Here is a 15,075-nt window from a genome sequence, read left to right on the forward strand (position 1 = left end):
GAGCAGGCAAGCGCGGTAATCGATTATATGCCCATAGAAGGCTAGCAAGCCGCGAATCCACTTGGGTAAATCAGGACCAGGCAGCGGAAACCGTGAGGGTAGATCCGACTATGACTCTTTTTCTTCTCGTGAAGGAAAGAGGGGCCAACCTGTAAGGGGCAAGAGGTCAGCCGGAAAGACCAAAGCTCGTCTTCTTCGAGGAAGGCGGAATGGCACCGAGTCACGATCGGCGGTCGCACTTATGCACGCCGACGGGGTGTTGGTGCAGATGAGGACGATGAGAGGCGCGATCCAAGTTCAGCGCGCCCCAGCATTCCGGCAGCTTATGCACCTAGACAATTTGAGTCAAGGTGGTAATTCAATTAGGCAGCTGGAACGAATAAGAGAAATAATACCCAACCCGTACTGATGACGATGGAGGGGAAAAGCAGTGGAAACTTGGCGGAAAAGAGAAAAAAGAAAGTGGATCAAGGCACGTCAGGCACTAGGAGTCAAAGCGGGGGAAATAATCTCCATTCATCAGCAGCCGGAGGGCTCCTGAGGTGCCGAAAGGACAGAACGCATGAATCAGAGCCTCTTATCATCAAGATATGATCGATAAGATGCACCCAAGGCTGCTGGTTCGTCGGAAGGAACCGCTTTTTGGCGTTTTTGCATCCCTGGTCTGCAGCTGTGGGGCCTTGTATGCGTGAATTATAAGCAAAAGTCCCTTCAACCTGATCAATATGAGGACAACATAATCATCAATGTTGGATGAGTATGTATCCAAGAATCTAATAGTACATGGGGGCCGCACAGTCCACGGTCATGAGTCTCACTGTGTGACAACGGCACGTGGCATGTTTGCATTTTCTTACATCCGAGGCATCTACCCGTTTGTCCTACGTAGTGTATCATGACCTGGAGAGTCTGATCATCCTCAAAAATCTGGTCCACGTCAGTTGATCACCCGCAGTGGGGGATCAATGGATCCCGTACGCCCCGGCCATGATCGTCCGATGGCGATGGCGCCATCTGGCCCTGGCATGGCATTGGGGCCCGTGCTGTCAAAGCTGCCGCTGTCTAGGTTTCAGTCGGGAATTCAATCACCCTGACACAATTAGCCTGATAAAAAGGCCTAGGGAGCGACAAAACAACAAGATCCATGTATTCCATCTACAGATCTGCAGAGCGAGAGCCACATGCGGCAACTCTGGAACATACCCACCGGGACAGTTCTCCCAAAATCGGACTCTTGCAAATGCCTCCCTACAGTCCTGTAGTATTCACCAGTACTTATTTCTTATCCCCAACAGACTCGATAACCAGATGCCCAAAGTTGACAGTCAACTCTCCACCCTCCGTCGACGGCCGCGCCGCATATACCCCAATCCAAGTTTCCTGCACATCTGTCTCCTCAAAAACCCAGGTAACCTCTCGAATAGGCTGCTTCTGCACTCCCTCCACAAGATAAATCCACAAACTGCCATCCGCCTCCCGGACCAACTCCAATGTTGCAGATTTTCCTCCGGAGGGAATGGGGAGCAAGCTCCAATCCGCCCAACGGTCCTTCGCAACGACGCTCAAATGTGGCTTGTCATTGGTGAGCTCGATACCAGTCTTCACCCACTTTTGGGATCCATCCGCCTTGTTCAGGACGATGATGAGGCCACCCTGATCATATTTCTGTGTCCATTGCGCAGCGACAGCGACACGGGCGCGTTTGAAGGATTTGAGGGAGACGGATTGGTAGAGTATTGGAGCGTTGAATGCGTTGGTAGAGGGGGGTTTGGACCAGACGTCTGTGGCGGGATGAGCTGTCAAGCTGAATTCCGGGGGTGGGGCCTCGGCACCGGGAACGGCCTCGTTCGAATTGACGATGTGGAATCCCGTCATGGTGGTGGATCTGTAGATCTTGGCTTGAGTCAGATAGGTGAGATGTAGGTATTTGGGAAGTTGAGAGGCAAATCTGACTGTGATGACCGTAAGGATGTTTCGGGTTTGGGGTTGCCACCAATTTCCAAGGATCGCCTCAGCGCAACACTGTATAGACTTGGATACGAGACAACACAGTGGTATGTGAAATTGAATGGACTAAGAAGATCCTAAGCAGCAAATTCTCTGCAGGAGGGGTTTCGGAGGTACTGCGGACTGGAATGTACTAAGTAGCACATAATCTAGCTACTAGCTACGTCAGCGACCTTGAGAATGGACATCTTCCCGCTGAGGGGAAATTAACTTCCCGACATCTCCGAGCCAGTATTTTGAGGCTGAGCTTTATCACTTAGTAGCTCTTTTCGATCGGCTCAATTCATGAATCCGGATGATCTAGGCATCGGGTGCCCAGCGATCTACACAGCAGATCCAAAATCCGCCTCGTTTGACCATTCCAAGGCTTCCTTCAACCTCAGAAAGTTTTACCTCACAAGATTAGAGCATGCCCTTCGCACAGCCTGGAGCTTCATACATACTTGGCATTGGTCACTTAGAAATGTCCGTTCTTTTACCTAACTGAATGCACTGTACATGGTATTCAAAAACTGTAGAATCTGCCCCCAAAAAACCCCCAATTACATTCAGTAGGCCAGTTGATAGTCAAATGCTGATGTAAGAGAGAAAGTACAGCCTTTGGAAGGACCATCGATTATGCTAGAAATATATTAAATGTGTGACTGCATCTGTGGTTAGGTAGTATGCAGTATGTGATTTGGCTGAGACTTAATACTTGCTGGGCCCACAAGATATCACTCACGCGACGTGCACGCGCAATCCTATTACGCCCACGGAGTATGAAAATTCCATGTTTACTTCGATGAAAGAACTTACGACGAAAAGAACTTGCGACGAGACAGACTTGCGACGAAACGACTGGATTTCTTTACGGAACAGGCACGCCCGATTCTTCTACGCCCACGCAGTATAAGAAATTCGAATCTACACTTCCGACGAAAAATTCTAAAAGCCAGTAAAATCCCCCGCAAGCCCGAAGGTTCATAAAAGAGTTGATAGAAGGACCAGAAATTATCACTTGTCCGCTGAAGAGTCTCTGTAAAAGCACGCAAGCATCAAGCTAATTCCACGGAGTATAAAAACATGCGGTCACGAATATCTAAACACACTGAGCTCCATCCTCGGATTTCCCTTGAATGCCCATTCGAGTCCAATAATTTCTGTGACCAAGGTACTCGCAAGAGAGCATCGTGGAAGAAAATACACTCATGGAGACCACCAGAGTATGTGGATTTACCCTAGGTATTCCTGAGTCCGATATTGCAGAATAGACTGGGGCCTCGGTTGAGCCGTCAAATGACATAAAAGCTTAATTTTTGTTACTCAATTCAAATGTGAGGGGTTTCAAAAGATGTGAGGGGTTTCAAGAGGACCAATGCTTGTACATTTGCACATATATGCTGTCGTCAATCGATCACTTTCCCTGGGCTGTCGGGAATAGACCTAATGCATGAAGCTCCCGAGGCTTGAATCACGAAGGGCGTCCATGATAGTAAGCAAATGGCAGAGTAAAGAGCATACTTAGATCCTCCATGAGTCAGCTGCTGAGCGAGATGGGTTGTTTTGACCGCATAATGTCATGGTGAGAGAGTGTCTCCGCAAACTAAGCAAGGATTATTGCTCACTTCCCATTTGCGCCTCCTATATCGCCCATTCTTTTTTTTCTTCCGCCCTTTTCTCCCTCTCCCACCTCAACGCTCCTTCTTATTTCCACATCCCCACAGCTTGGTCTGAATCAACCTCTGATCGAGTATTTCTTTTTTTTTTAACGCGTTGATCATGGATCAGGCCATGGCCAAGATGATCCATGATCACAACATGGCCGAGTTCCTCTCTGACGTGCTGCACGTTTGGACCGTCCCGGCCCAGTCCAAGGTATGTTTAGCGCCAACTCATAGGTTGCATGGGCACCTTCTGCCATCCTCCCAAAGCATCTATCCTGTTGTGGAATCGTCATATGGAGCATTCCTGTTGAGAAGCCCTTCCTGTCGTGCAATTATCTTGTTGAGAAGCATCCCTCATTTTGCAATCATCAAGTCGAAATGCATCATATGTTGAGTAGCCATCATGTCTTGAAATTTTCTTGTTGAGAAACACCCTTCTTTGTGCAAACATCATGTCTTGCAATAATCATGTTGAGATGCATCATATGTCGAGTAGTCGTCATGCATTGCTGTGGAGAAGCCTTTCCTATCGTGCAATCCTGCTAGGAAGGAGCATCTTTCATCGTGAACTCATCATGTTGAGCTGTCTCAATCATGTCCTGGCGAGCTCTCCTCCACTTGAGTCATAACATGCGTCGTTACTTATGTCCTGCCGGGCCTTCTACTAGACTCCAGCTCAAATTACCTCCGCAGGTAACCATATGCTGACAATATTAACTCCTAGCGGGCTTACCAGAAGATTCTGGAGCCTACCAAATATCCCCCTCCGCAAGCCCCTGCCAATGCAGACATCGAGCCGGCCAAAGAAGCTACTGCCAACGGCGGCACAAAGTCCAAGGGCGAACTCTTCCCAAACAAGGTTCCATTCAAAGCCAGTGGAAATCTCGACGCACAGGCATTCCTGGAACACGCTGCCAGGCTCAGGGTGGCTAATCAGAAGACCCCTCCAAAGCCCGCTGTGCCAACCTCAAAGCGACGTATCATTTTCTCGAATCTCCCGTACTGGTGGAATGTCGAGCACGTGATGTGTCTGGTTCACGGGGGTCCTATCGACCAAATCATGGTCTACACCCATGAGGTGCATGTGGATTTCATTTTTGAAAAGGACTGCATCGCATATGGCGCTGCTTACCCCTGGGGCATCGACATGGATGATCAGACGATCGGGGTCAAGGTTGACTTTCCCATCGAGGAAGACCCAGCTCCGGTGACCCTGCACAAGGCTGGAATGTCTCGTGTCGTGAGAGTTAATTTTCACGAAGATAAGCCTGTGTCATGGCTTCTAGGCCTGGTCGACCGTGACAAGGTTGAACACATAGTATGCCACACCAGCCCAGACTTGGTAAGTGCCCATGAGCATCTTCTGCTTTCCGAATGAGAACGGAATGAACAACTGACTCCTTGTAGAACACCACGGTGTTTTACTTCCTGAGAAGCATCTCCTATGGTGCAAGAGTCTTTAAGTGGTTCGAGGACAATTGGCCCCTGTCTGTACCCAAGTTTGAAACGGATCCGTGAGTTGTTCCAGTGCTCTTCTAGGACATGGTGTATAGGCTAATCTACTTTGGATGGTTAGATGTCAGCTTGAGAAGGCGTTCCATTTTAACACTTACCCCCGATCCCCGATGCTTGAAGCCAAGCGACACAAGATCCCGTCTGAGCTTCTCCCGGAGGAGCCAGGGTACATGGAGTACATCGTGGAACAGGATAGCAGTGATCGGTACATCACGAATGGCATTGCCGCAGGGGTTCGTGCAGGCTTCGATGAAGCCATGTTAAACGAATCTGTTGAACGCCGGGCCATTCCCCGCCCGCAACAAGTCGCCGCCCAGCACGTCATCCAGGGTGACAGCAATGGAGGCAGCAATGGAAACAGCACTGGGAACGTGCCCCACCCAGTCTTTGAGGAGACTCATGATGTTGAGACTCGTGGTACAGAGGCTTTTGATGTTGTGAATGACGGTGACAGTGAGGGTACCAGGGAGAGCGACTGGAGTTCGGTTCCCTCCGTTCCTTTCTGAAAACCCCAAGTCCAGTCATTCTACCCCATGTCAACTTGTGAGGTGAAATGGATTGATATCATGTGGTGAAGAGGAAGGATCGTTGATATGGCATGGACAAGGGAGTAAGGGTTAACGTGACATGGAAAGGAGATAAAGTATCATCGATATGGCGTGCACAAGAGAGAAAGGACTATTGATATGAAGAGACTGGGCTGAAGCCCCACTATCTTTTTCATACGGTGGTTGTGAGCACCTGGGTGGGAGTCCAATGTTCTGTGTGTTCTTTCAAAGCGACACGATTTCTGGACTTTTTCACCATCTGAGCTACTTTGTTAGTCTCAGAGGTTCGTTTCAATTTTAACCATGATTTAGGTAGCATCTGAATACAGAAAACTTTACATTATGCTTTACTTTCAAGTAATAACCATAACAACCTCTCTGATCATGATACTCCACATGAGGTGAGTGTGTGGATAAAATGATAAGCCGACGCGCCACATTCCTCAAGAGGAAATCAAAACCCTCAGCACCAGCATGAGTTCCTCACGATCGTGCTAGTTTACCCGAGGCGATGGGCGGGAGCACAGACAACAATTCCGTACGAATCAGGATGACCCAATGGCCCCTCTTACTACATTTGGCACTAGTGCCGATTTTCAACGGACTCTTTGAACTTTTATACTGTGTTTATGAACCACGTAAATTTGTGAAGGAATTCTATTCTCGAGTATCTTGATTACATTCGGGATTCCGGGACAATTGTGGATGTGGGCGTTCCACAGTAAGCGCAATACGAGAAATAAGGGAACGAGGAAGGAGGAACGGGGGCATGGATCCACTCTGGAGTACTGACCTTGGTACAGTAATCTGCAGAATCGCGTACCTGGGATAGTAAGTAATAACGAGTGACTGACAACCGTAGGTGTTTCCAACGCACAACTTAATACCTGTTTATAGCAACAGGCTCGAGTAGCTTGTACTTGGGTACAGCGACCAAATCAACACAATCCTGCAGGAAACGCCAAAAGCCACCAAGCCAACAGACAGCGGGATTCGTAATGCAGTCCCCACGCACGGAGCCAAAATAGTAGCAACTTAGTGAAGGATCCCGAACGGCCCCCAAATCGTTGCATCGAGACACATGGCAATCCTTCGAGCTACTGCACTAATCCTGATGTTGCCGTAGTAAGCATTAGCTCGTTTCGCTAGATTGCAGCAAATCGCGGTGAGGCTGAGACACATCACCCTTCCGCCACTGCGTTCTTGACTGCTACTGTAGTAGTGCAGTGGAGAGGGATTTAGTGGCATGATCATGAGTTCGGTGGGCTCGGGTTAGCGGCAAATATTTGGAATAGAGGGGGTCGGGGCCGACAATGATAATTAATTACAAATTTCAAGGCGCGCTATCAGGCGTCCTAGTTGATGATCACATATACATCCCATTCAGAGTCGGCCACCTGCCGTCCATGAGGTTGTATCTAGGTAGGTACCTGTAGTTACTTGTAGGTACCTACACTCTTACATCCATGTACACGTGTTTGACATAACCTGGGATGAATATTACTTGCAGTACAATATGTAGCAGGCCTGAACATACCCCCAGTCCACGGGTATCGCTTGTCATGTACAAGGCTAGCACGGTCACATGGAGCTCTATATACCTCGTGGTAAGGAAGGAAAATGGAATGACTAGAAGGATTTAGATAGATCCTTTTGCGGGCTTTGGGGGCCGCGATCCACGTGGAGGATATTTGCTCTCTTCACATCCCGCCCGGCAATTCCGGTTGCAAAATAGAGCATCATGCATACATACCAAGGCTGTTGAGACAGGACTGTTATTGAGACCAGTTGGTATCAGTATGCCGTCTAGAGCGCCTGCTCGCAGCTTTTCATAGCTCACCATTCTCGCTAGGAACCCAATATAAACGAACAAAATTGGCAATTTCCCGACCCTTTTCGCATATCATAATCAAATCCAACACCAATTACGAGCCACCCATTCATCTCCGACCGAGATCCGTGAGTGCAATGCACAATCTCCCCCGTCAGCCCCAATCAGCCCCGCGGGCCCCGGGGGTCACACATCCAAGGGGTGACCCCTCAACGCCAAATAAGCGGGCAGATAACTATTCATAGCTTTGCAAACAATTCCTGACAAGAATCGTACCCCCTAAAGGATCACCCAAAACAGTTTCAAAGTACGAAGAGGAAGCATAACGGGACCCAGTTAGTTTCCGAAATCTCCGGTAATCGCTCTCGCACTCGCTCTCCAGCTTTAGTATCTTCAGTCGAGATAGACTCTAGACTCGTTCCTAAATTGAATCCTGCACGGTCATTTGATGGCCAATTCCACTTGAGCAATCCGTCCGGGGACCATCTTTTGCATTTAGGGGATGAAAGTAAATTGTTCATAGGGGTAAGTGACTGGCTAGGCCCTCCTAAGTGGATTCATTCGGCTCGGTGCGGTGGGCGGGATCTGCATTGTAAGGGGAAATCTAAAGATCAGCGCAAGTCCATCCTGTTAGTACTTGTGCACGGAGGATTGTGCTATACGCTATACATGATTGACATTGTCATTGCCTATTGGATTTTTAATATAATTTAATTTTTCCTGTTTGGTATAGATGCGGGCCCTTGATAATTGCTGATTAAGAGAGTGTATCGTATCGTTTCAATACCCGCACCGCTGCTGTTGGTAATACTGTTTTATTACCGTATGGTTACTTGACCTCTCTCGCAGGGCTGGCAAGGTTGGCAAGGCTGAGAGTTTGAGCTGGAATGTATTTTGCGGAATCTTGATACAGAAACAGTATGTGGTGGTGGTTTAAAGGGCTTGGCATTCTAAATCTGGTAATTGAGTTGCTGCTAGTGGGATTGACTTGTTGGAAGTATGGACTTTTGTCACTCTTGTCAAGAGAAAGGGGTTGTTAGGCTGAGTAGAAGATGAACGGGGCACTGAGAGAAGGAATAGCTCTTGATCATTGCTGATATGACATTTATGTCGATTTTTAAGTGTAGATGTCGATAAGAAGACATGAGATAGAAAGGCTAATAAAGCAGCCGTGTAAAAGCGAAAGACGAGATAGCCTCCAATTCCCAAGCGAACACAAAACAAAAGGCAAATAACCTCCCGAAACAAAACTCCCATGAGGTATCTTTGTGGAAACGCAAGACAACAGCCTCTCCCAAAAACGTGAAACAAAAAGCCTCTCCCAATCATTATATAAACAAAACTCCAAAAGCATCAAATTATATTATGCCGCCGCTGCCATCCGCTCTTGATGCGCCGCCGACAGTCGCGATGCTGTTTCGCGGTCACAGCGCATCCAGGGATACCAAACGCCCGCATACTCGATAACCCCAAAGCGCGGCGCACCGGATTCAGCACCCTCACGCAAGAACTCTCCATCGCGCATCCTCCGCTGCTCCCGTAGTGTAGGACACTGTTTCTCCTTAATGAAGCGATAGAATTTGCACTGGATACCCTGGAACCCGCGCCGCTGTCGACTGGGAAACTGGTGATTGAAGCTCTCGCGCACCTCCTTCCACTCTTGACCAAGATCCACGCGGTGATACCAGATGAAGTACATCTCCTCTTCCTCATACTTTGGTCTCGGAGGTCGTCGACGATCACTCCCGTTGGTGCTGGAGCTACTGGAGACGGAGTCGTAACGCTCGCGCTGGTGATACGGGTCTGGAGAGCTGTGCCCGGATCCAGGTCGTCCACCACTGCCGCCTGAAGGTCGGTACGACAGGAACATGTGGTGATGGTGCTGGGGATTGGTGCTACCGCTCGATGTGCTACTGACGTTTGTCGTGGCTGTTGAGGCTGCGCCAGGGCTTGTGTCGTGGTAGCCACCATATCGGCCATACCAGTATTGGTTGGGGCTTGGAGGGTAGCCTGAGGAAGTTGTGTAGCCAGCATTGTGTGACGAGGTGGATAGTGTTGCGTGTTGCGAGTATGGAGAGTCCGTTGTGCTGTACTCCATTTCGTCACTTGGGGGGTTTAGCAGAGAGTCGATTCTCATGCGACTTTGTCGCCTTGCTGGCAGGTGTGTACATTGCTCATCCATTTTGGGGGATGTTGGTGGTGTTGATTCAGGTAAAGACGGTAGAATGTAGAACGCAGAATGCGATAGACTGGGAGACAAATGCAGTGTGTCGATTTATAGATGATTTCGTTTTTTTTTCTTTCTGGTCCAAAAGCTGGGTAGTTGTGAAACCCGGATTGTCCCACCACAGGATGGAATTGATCAGACAAATCAAGTCTATATCAAGTTGTTCCCAGTCCCCAATGGGTCTCCCAGTATTGAGGTGGGTGGGGAGGGGAGAGGAAAGGGAAAAGATATTTCAGGGTGTGGAGGATCGAAGTATAAGATCTTTAAAAAAAAAATAAAAACCTTCAGGTTCAAGAAGGGAGCCAAGGTTTATAGATCGAAGGGCAGATCACCTGGAAAACACACGGGCTTAAATGAAAAGAAAATAAAATCCGAAAATAATAGTCCCAAGCTAAATGTGCTGTTGGGTGCAGCGTACCAATTACGCGGGTCGGGCTGGTCGTCGCTCCTTTGGCCCCCTCCCCCCTGTATAGTTGTACCGCGGATACACACAAGGCTCCTCTCGGGGCTAACAGGGGACCTACATTCGGTTCCACCCCCAGAGAAGTAAAAAAGAGGGTACTACTTCGGTGAACCGGACAGGGTGCTCCGTGTCCGGTACCTTTAGGATATGGTTCATTTCGCCACTGTATAAATTGATATCTCAAATTCCGTGAAGATGTTCTGGTGGCGATCTACGGCCTTACTCGGCCCTGTCAAGAAGTTATTTTCAATTCTATGGATCGGGTAATATTATCTTCAGGTCATCGGCTACTTTTTTTTCATAATTGTTTTTTTTTTAATTCCAGGTGGGTAGAGTTTCTTTGTCTCAAGAGACGCGGCACTTTCGTCCGTTGGTGGAACAGCTTTTTTAACGATGACACAATCTAGCACGGACGATCTTTTTTTTTCTTTTTTTTTTTTTTTTTTTCTGAAATGATTATTTGATCTCATTTCGGTCAATACGAAGTGGATGGGGGAATTTACGCGGGGGGAATCCACTATGCAAAATGCCAGACAAAAATACAGTATCTTAGCATTAGCCTTTTACACTCATCGCCCGCGCAAAAAAGAATGACAAATTGTGGGGACGCGCGTGTAATTGGTATACGTATGTATTCGGCAGTACCGATATCTCTTCAAGGAAATAGCTAGCTATACTCTATCCATGGATGAAGAGCATAAATTACAAATACCGATATTACTTGGAAAAACTTGGGCGAGAAGTGTAGCGACGCAATGGGGGGATCCATCAATGGTTGTGCAGAGACCGAGCAATAATTTGCAGGGATCAGATTGGGTAGGGAAACATGCGAGCCAATCCCATAGGCCTTGAGATGATAATCATGCAGAATCAGAAATACTGTAGCTGCGTACTCGCGTGCATTTTCTGTTTTGGTTACTAGACCTAATCCACTTTCATGTGAGCAACAGGAGTAGGTACTCTGTACAGAATAGACTGTAACGGAGAGTGCTCTAGTGTGGTGGGTAAGACGCTCTGACCCAGAACGTTGAAGACCCTTTTTTTTTTTTCCAGTCGCGGATATGCGGCGCGAATTGACTGACTCGCACGTTATATGGAAGAAGTCAAAAGAAAAAAAAACCAACAGTAACGCACGGCGTCTATTGGATCACCAAGAGTCACCTGTTGCGACGCCGCCGTGGCACTGGGCCCGCGGGACGAATCAGCATGAGCCTAGAAATGAGCTAATGCGGGCTCAATTTGGGCCTCAGATGCAGAGGGTGGGGATTTTGCGTCTGCCAACGCATCTGCATCTTTTTCACCGTTTTGTAAGTAATTTTACTGCGGCTTTTTCTTGTTTTCTATTTCTATTTTCTATTTTCTATTTTCTATTCTTCTTCCCCCTGTACATTGATTTTCTCGCTAGGGCTCGCAACTTAGTGGAAAAACAAAGAAACCAAAATTCAATAAAAATTCCCCCAGGTCTAACTTTTTCCGTGAAAAAAAAAAGAACTCACGCAATTAAACGGTCAAGATGTGATTTCAATATGTCCGAGATAAAGCGAACCATGGTTGAAGCTGTGTGCCACTTTGGCAAGTTGCGCGGGGACATGATGCGCATTATGGCCCCCCATCGGCAGCACCCGGGGCCAGGAATTTCCACTTTGAAATCCTACTGGCGAGGTCTCCCGCTCGGCTTTGGATGTGCAGGCGATCCAGCCGAGCTCCTCAACTCCCCACCCAACCCTTGAACGATGGAGAGTCGAGACTTCACAAGCTCCACTCTACCCCTCGGATCAACTTGAGCAGAACCAGACAGAATCAAAATCAGAGCCTCGAAACTGGGTAAAGTCTTTGTTCAGGAGAGTCAAGGCGTGCACATAGATGCGATGGGGGCCTGATCGTCCATTGCTGATCATCTGCAACGGCTTGGATTTTCTTCAGGTAAAGGGAAAGTGCACGGTGTCTAGCGTAGCGTATACGCAACAGACTAGGGATCGTTTCAGCTGTTGACAATACCACTAAGCAGGTGCAGTAACCGCGCAATCTCGTAGCTAAGAATACTACGAATCAAAATATCAACTGGACGCCTCTAGCTCAATAGCGGCAATGCCGCCCCATTTTTACTTCTCGCTCTCATTTCTCATGTCTCATTTCTCATCTATCCTGTTTTCTCGACAACAAGATCCCTGCCTGCATTTCTTTGTCCACCCCTTTTCCCCTCCTGCAGCCCCGTAACGCCTCGATGAGCGGGCTAGAGCTCCCGGTTCCGTGCAGATCAAGATCAACATGGCTCCTGCCCTGCGACCCCGCCCGGTTTCTTTGTCTCCAGGTCCACATTCGCTCCACTAGATCCAATCATTTTACACTAGAACGGCGTTAGTCGCGTAGCCGCAGCGACATTTAGTCACGTGTGGGGGGATACCCGCTCGGAGTGTCCGAATGAATCAAGTAAAGCATAAATTACCGTACAGATAAGGAAACAGCTTGGACTCTGATCTTCTCCGAACCATGGTTTGCATCGGCCGCCAGACTATTGTGGCCGAAATGAGCGTCACATTTCGCACGAGTCATGTCGTGCATGTCTGCGATTGTCAACGGCCATTTGACCAGGGTGGAACGTGGCTGGTCAGTGTAATGAAAATAAATAATCGTGTAATAGAGAAGAAAAAAAATGACACGTTCCACCAATCAGTAAAATCCTTTCCTCACTATTTTGTGATGGGCTGAGAGGATGTATCGAATTCCGGTCGATCCTGCTCTGTATACTTTCCCTTACATCGTGCTTGGAAGATATTCATTTCGATTACTTTGATTGAGACATCCTCATCAAATCAAATCAGGCTCGATCGCCGGGGCGCACGGCTTGATTTGGGATAATCGACCCTCTGCGCCCGATCAGCAAGCCCAGTCCATCCTATCCACAATATGGACGCCATCACCCCAGAACCCGCTAGCGATAGACGCCGTCTGCAACTCGGTACCATAGGATGATATGAAATCCACATCCCGCATCCTAGTTTCTGTGTTGCGCACGCAATCTGCCTAGCGGATACTACGTCGGCAACATGAGGCGAATTGAAACAACCCTGTGCCTTCGAACCGGAACTGCACAAGGCGACCAGTATGGAAACCAGTGCGAAAAGAAGACGAGGTCGACGATCCCTGCGGACTTTGGGGGGAAAAACAAGAACGGGAGACATAGCGAATGATGTGAGTCGTCATTGGAATCCACACCGCAGGACCCCTGCAAGATGAAAAGGCGCAGTGACTGCGCAACCGCGCAGATGGTGGAAGGGACGGCAGGACCGAATCCCGGTCTAAGAGACTAAGACAGGTAAGTGCACCACAACAGTAATAAAAAAACCAAGGCAAAAGAGGGAAAGGAGAAAAAAGAAAATTGGGGTTCATCCCCACACACTTGTCGTAGCGCGGACTAGATGGTGATAACCACGCAGGAGAGGAGAGGGGCCACGGTATGTCGTTTCAGGTTCAGGTTCGCGCGATTTTTTTTGATTAAGACGATTCGATACGGGCCACCGTTGTCCGATTCAACCCTGCATAGATCCTTGAAAGTTAGTTCATTGATGTTCGTACGCGTGGCATGTTGGTGTTGCGCCCGTGGCCTAGGGCTGGACATGGATTTCGGATATCTTATTCGTCGGAAGTGGGACACCCCGGCACCTATCTGGGGTTCAATGAGCCAACTGTTCGCGGCTTGGGCTTGGCCCTGGTGCCCATCATCTCTCAAGGGATAATTGAGACAATGGAATTGGATGCGAAGAGTAGCATGTAAGCTGCATGGTCGGAACTTATTGATCTACCTTTTTCCTGCTTACATCTGCGTGGTTCATCTTCCATCCTACCTATATATCCAGTCCCGCATTGATATCCAGCTTCGCTGTATTGTTACCTCGGTACGGCCGAAACCCTCTCGGCCCCGAACCAGCCAGGTTTTCAGCCTCACCAAGGCGTGCAGAACTCAAAACTGTTCGTTCGGTGGTTACGTATTGACTCCACTTGGTTTCGTCCCCACCTCTCGTACGGATCTTAACTAGCTCCAGAGAGGAATGCACGGCTGCGCTCCGACACCATGTGGCCCGGATCCCTCTCAATCCAGAAACTGGTGTCGTGCTCGATTACAGTTTACTCTGACATTGCTGACACTCGTGGAAGAAAAGTCTAAATGCTGAAGATTGAGAAGCTACCGTCAGCAGTGAGAAATAGCAGAATCATGTCATGCAGGAGTATAGGTACAAGGGGAAAAGACAGGGCATTGTTCTCAGCAAAAGGAAATCTCCAGAACGGAAAAGAAGAGACAAAAGTCCGAGTCTAGACAATGGCCAAACAAAGGAAATCACGTACTGCGTTAGCTCAGGGCAGCTAGCACCTGATTAACTTTGCATGATACTTCTTCTAGCCTAGATCTCGGGGGGAAGAAATGACATGAAGCCAGGAGTTGCACTAGGCCTCAGACTCCGGATTCCGGCACAAGTCAGGGAATCGATCGACGGCGCAAATCAGTCCGGAAAATGATAAGCGAGCAAGCAAATCAAAAATTGGACCCGGGTAATTAAGTGTGAAATTACATTTTCTAAATTAAATCTGGCCATTCTTCCATAGACCATTTCTCGTTTCTTACCTAGCTAGGCTAAGCGCACGGGTATATGTCTCAAATGATGAAAGCCAAAAGCAAAAAAAAACGGGTGTGATTTAATCCCGTATTCCTCCCCGCTGACCAATGATTACGATGGAATTCATGTTTTCAATACGGAGAAAAGGAGAAAATACGGCGTAATTATGGAGTAGAACGGAGAAAGGTCATAGCTTCCGAGAGCTTAAGGACCACTGTTCAGTAA

The 15,075-nt window shown here is 48.3% G+C and overlaps 4 protein-coding genes across 4 annotated transcripts; 2 read left to right on the top strand and 2 right to left on the bottom strand.

The window, feature by feature from the left end:
• Positions 1–1,275: 1,275 nt before the first annotated feature.
• N7503_001640 (uncharacterized protein) lies at positions 1,276–1,875 on the bottom strand (the record flags this gene model as incomplete). The annotated part of the gene is made up of 1 exon (XM_057061187.1): positions 1,276–1,875. The coding sequence occupies one exon, from the start codon at positions 1,873–1,875 to the stop codon at positions 1,276–1,278; it is 600 nt and encodes a 199-aa protein (XP_056925149.1).
• Positions 1,876–3,768: 1,893 nt separating this feature from the next.
• On the top strand, positions 3,769–5,674 carry N7503_001641 (uncharacterized protein; the record flags this gene model as incomplete). Its single annotated transcript, XM_057061188.1, has 4 exons — positions 3,769–3,864; positions 4,378–4,995; positions 5,061–5,167; positions 5,230–5,674. The coding sequence occupies 4 exons, from the start codon at positions 3,769–3,771 to the stop codon at positions 5,672–5,674; spliced, it is 1,266 nt and encodes a 421-aa protein (XP_056925150.1).
• Positions 5,675–8,910: 3,236 nt separating this feature from the next.
• On the bottom strand, positions 8,911–9,729 carry N7503_001642 (uncharacterized protein; the record flags this gene model as incomplete). Its single annotated transcript, XM_057061189.1, has 1 exon — positions 8,911–9,729. One exon carries the CDS (start codon positions 9,727–9,729, stop codon positions 8,911–8,913), a length of 819 nt encoding a protein of 272 aa, XP_056925151.1.
• Positions 9,730–11,763: 2,034 nt separating this feature from the next.
• On the top strand, positions 11,764–11,967 carry N7503_001643 (uncharacterized protein; the record flags this gene model as incomplete). The annotated part of the gene is made up of 1 exon (XM_057061190.1): positions 11,764–11,967. The coding sequence occupies one exon, from the start codon at positions 11,764–11,766 to the stop codon at positions 11,965–11,967; it is 204 nt and encodes a 67-aa protein (XP_056925152.1).
• Between the last annotated feature and the right edge of the window lie 3,108 nt (positions 11,968–15,075).

Source organism: Penicillium pulvis, assembly GCF_028828015.1.
Source record: "Penicillium pulvis strain IBT 33274 chromosome Unknown contig_12_segment0_segment0, whole genome shotgun sequence".
NCBI lineage: Eukaryota > Fungi > Ascomycota > Eurotiomycetes > Eurotiales > Aspergillaceae > Penicillium > Penicillium pulvis.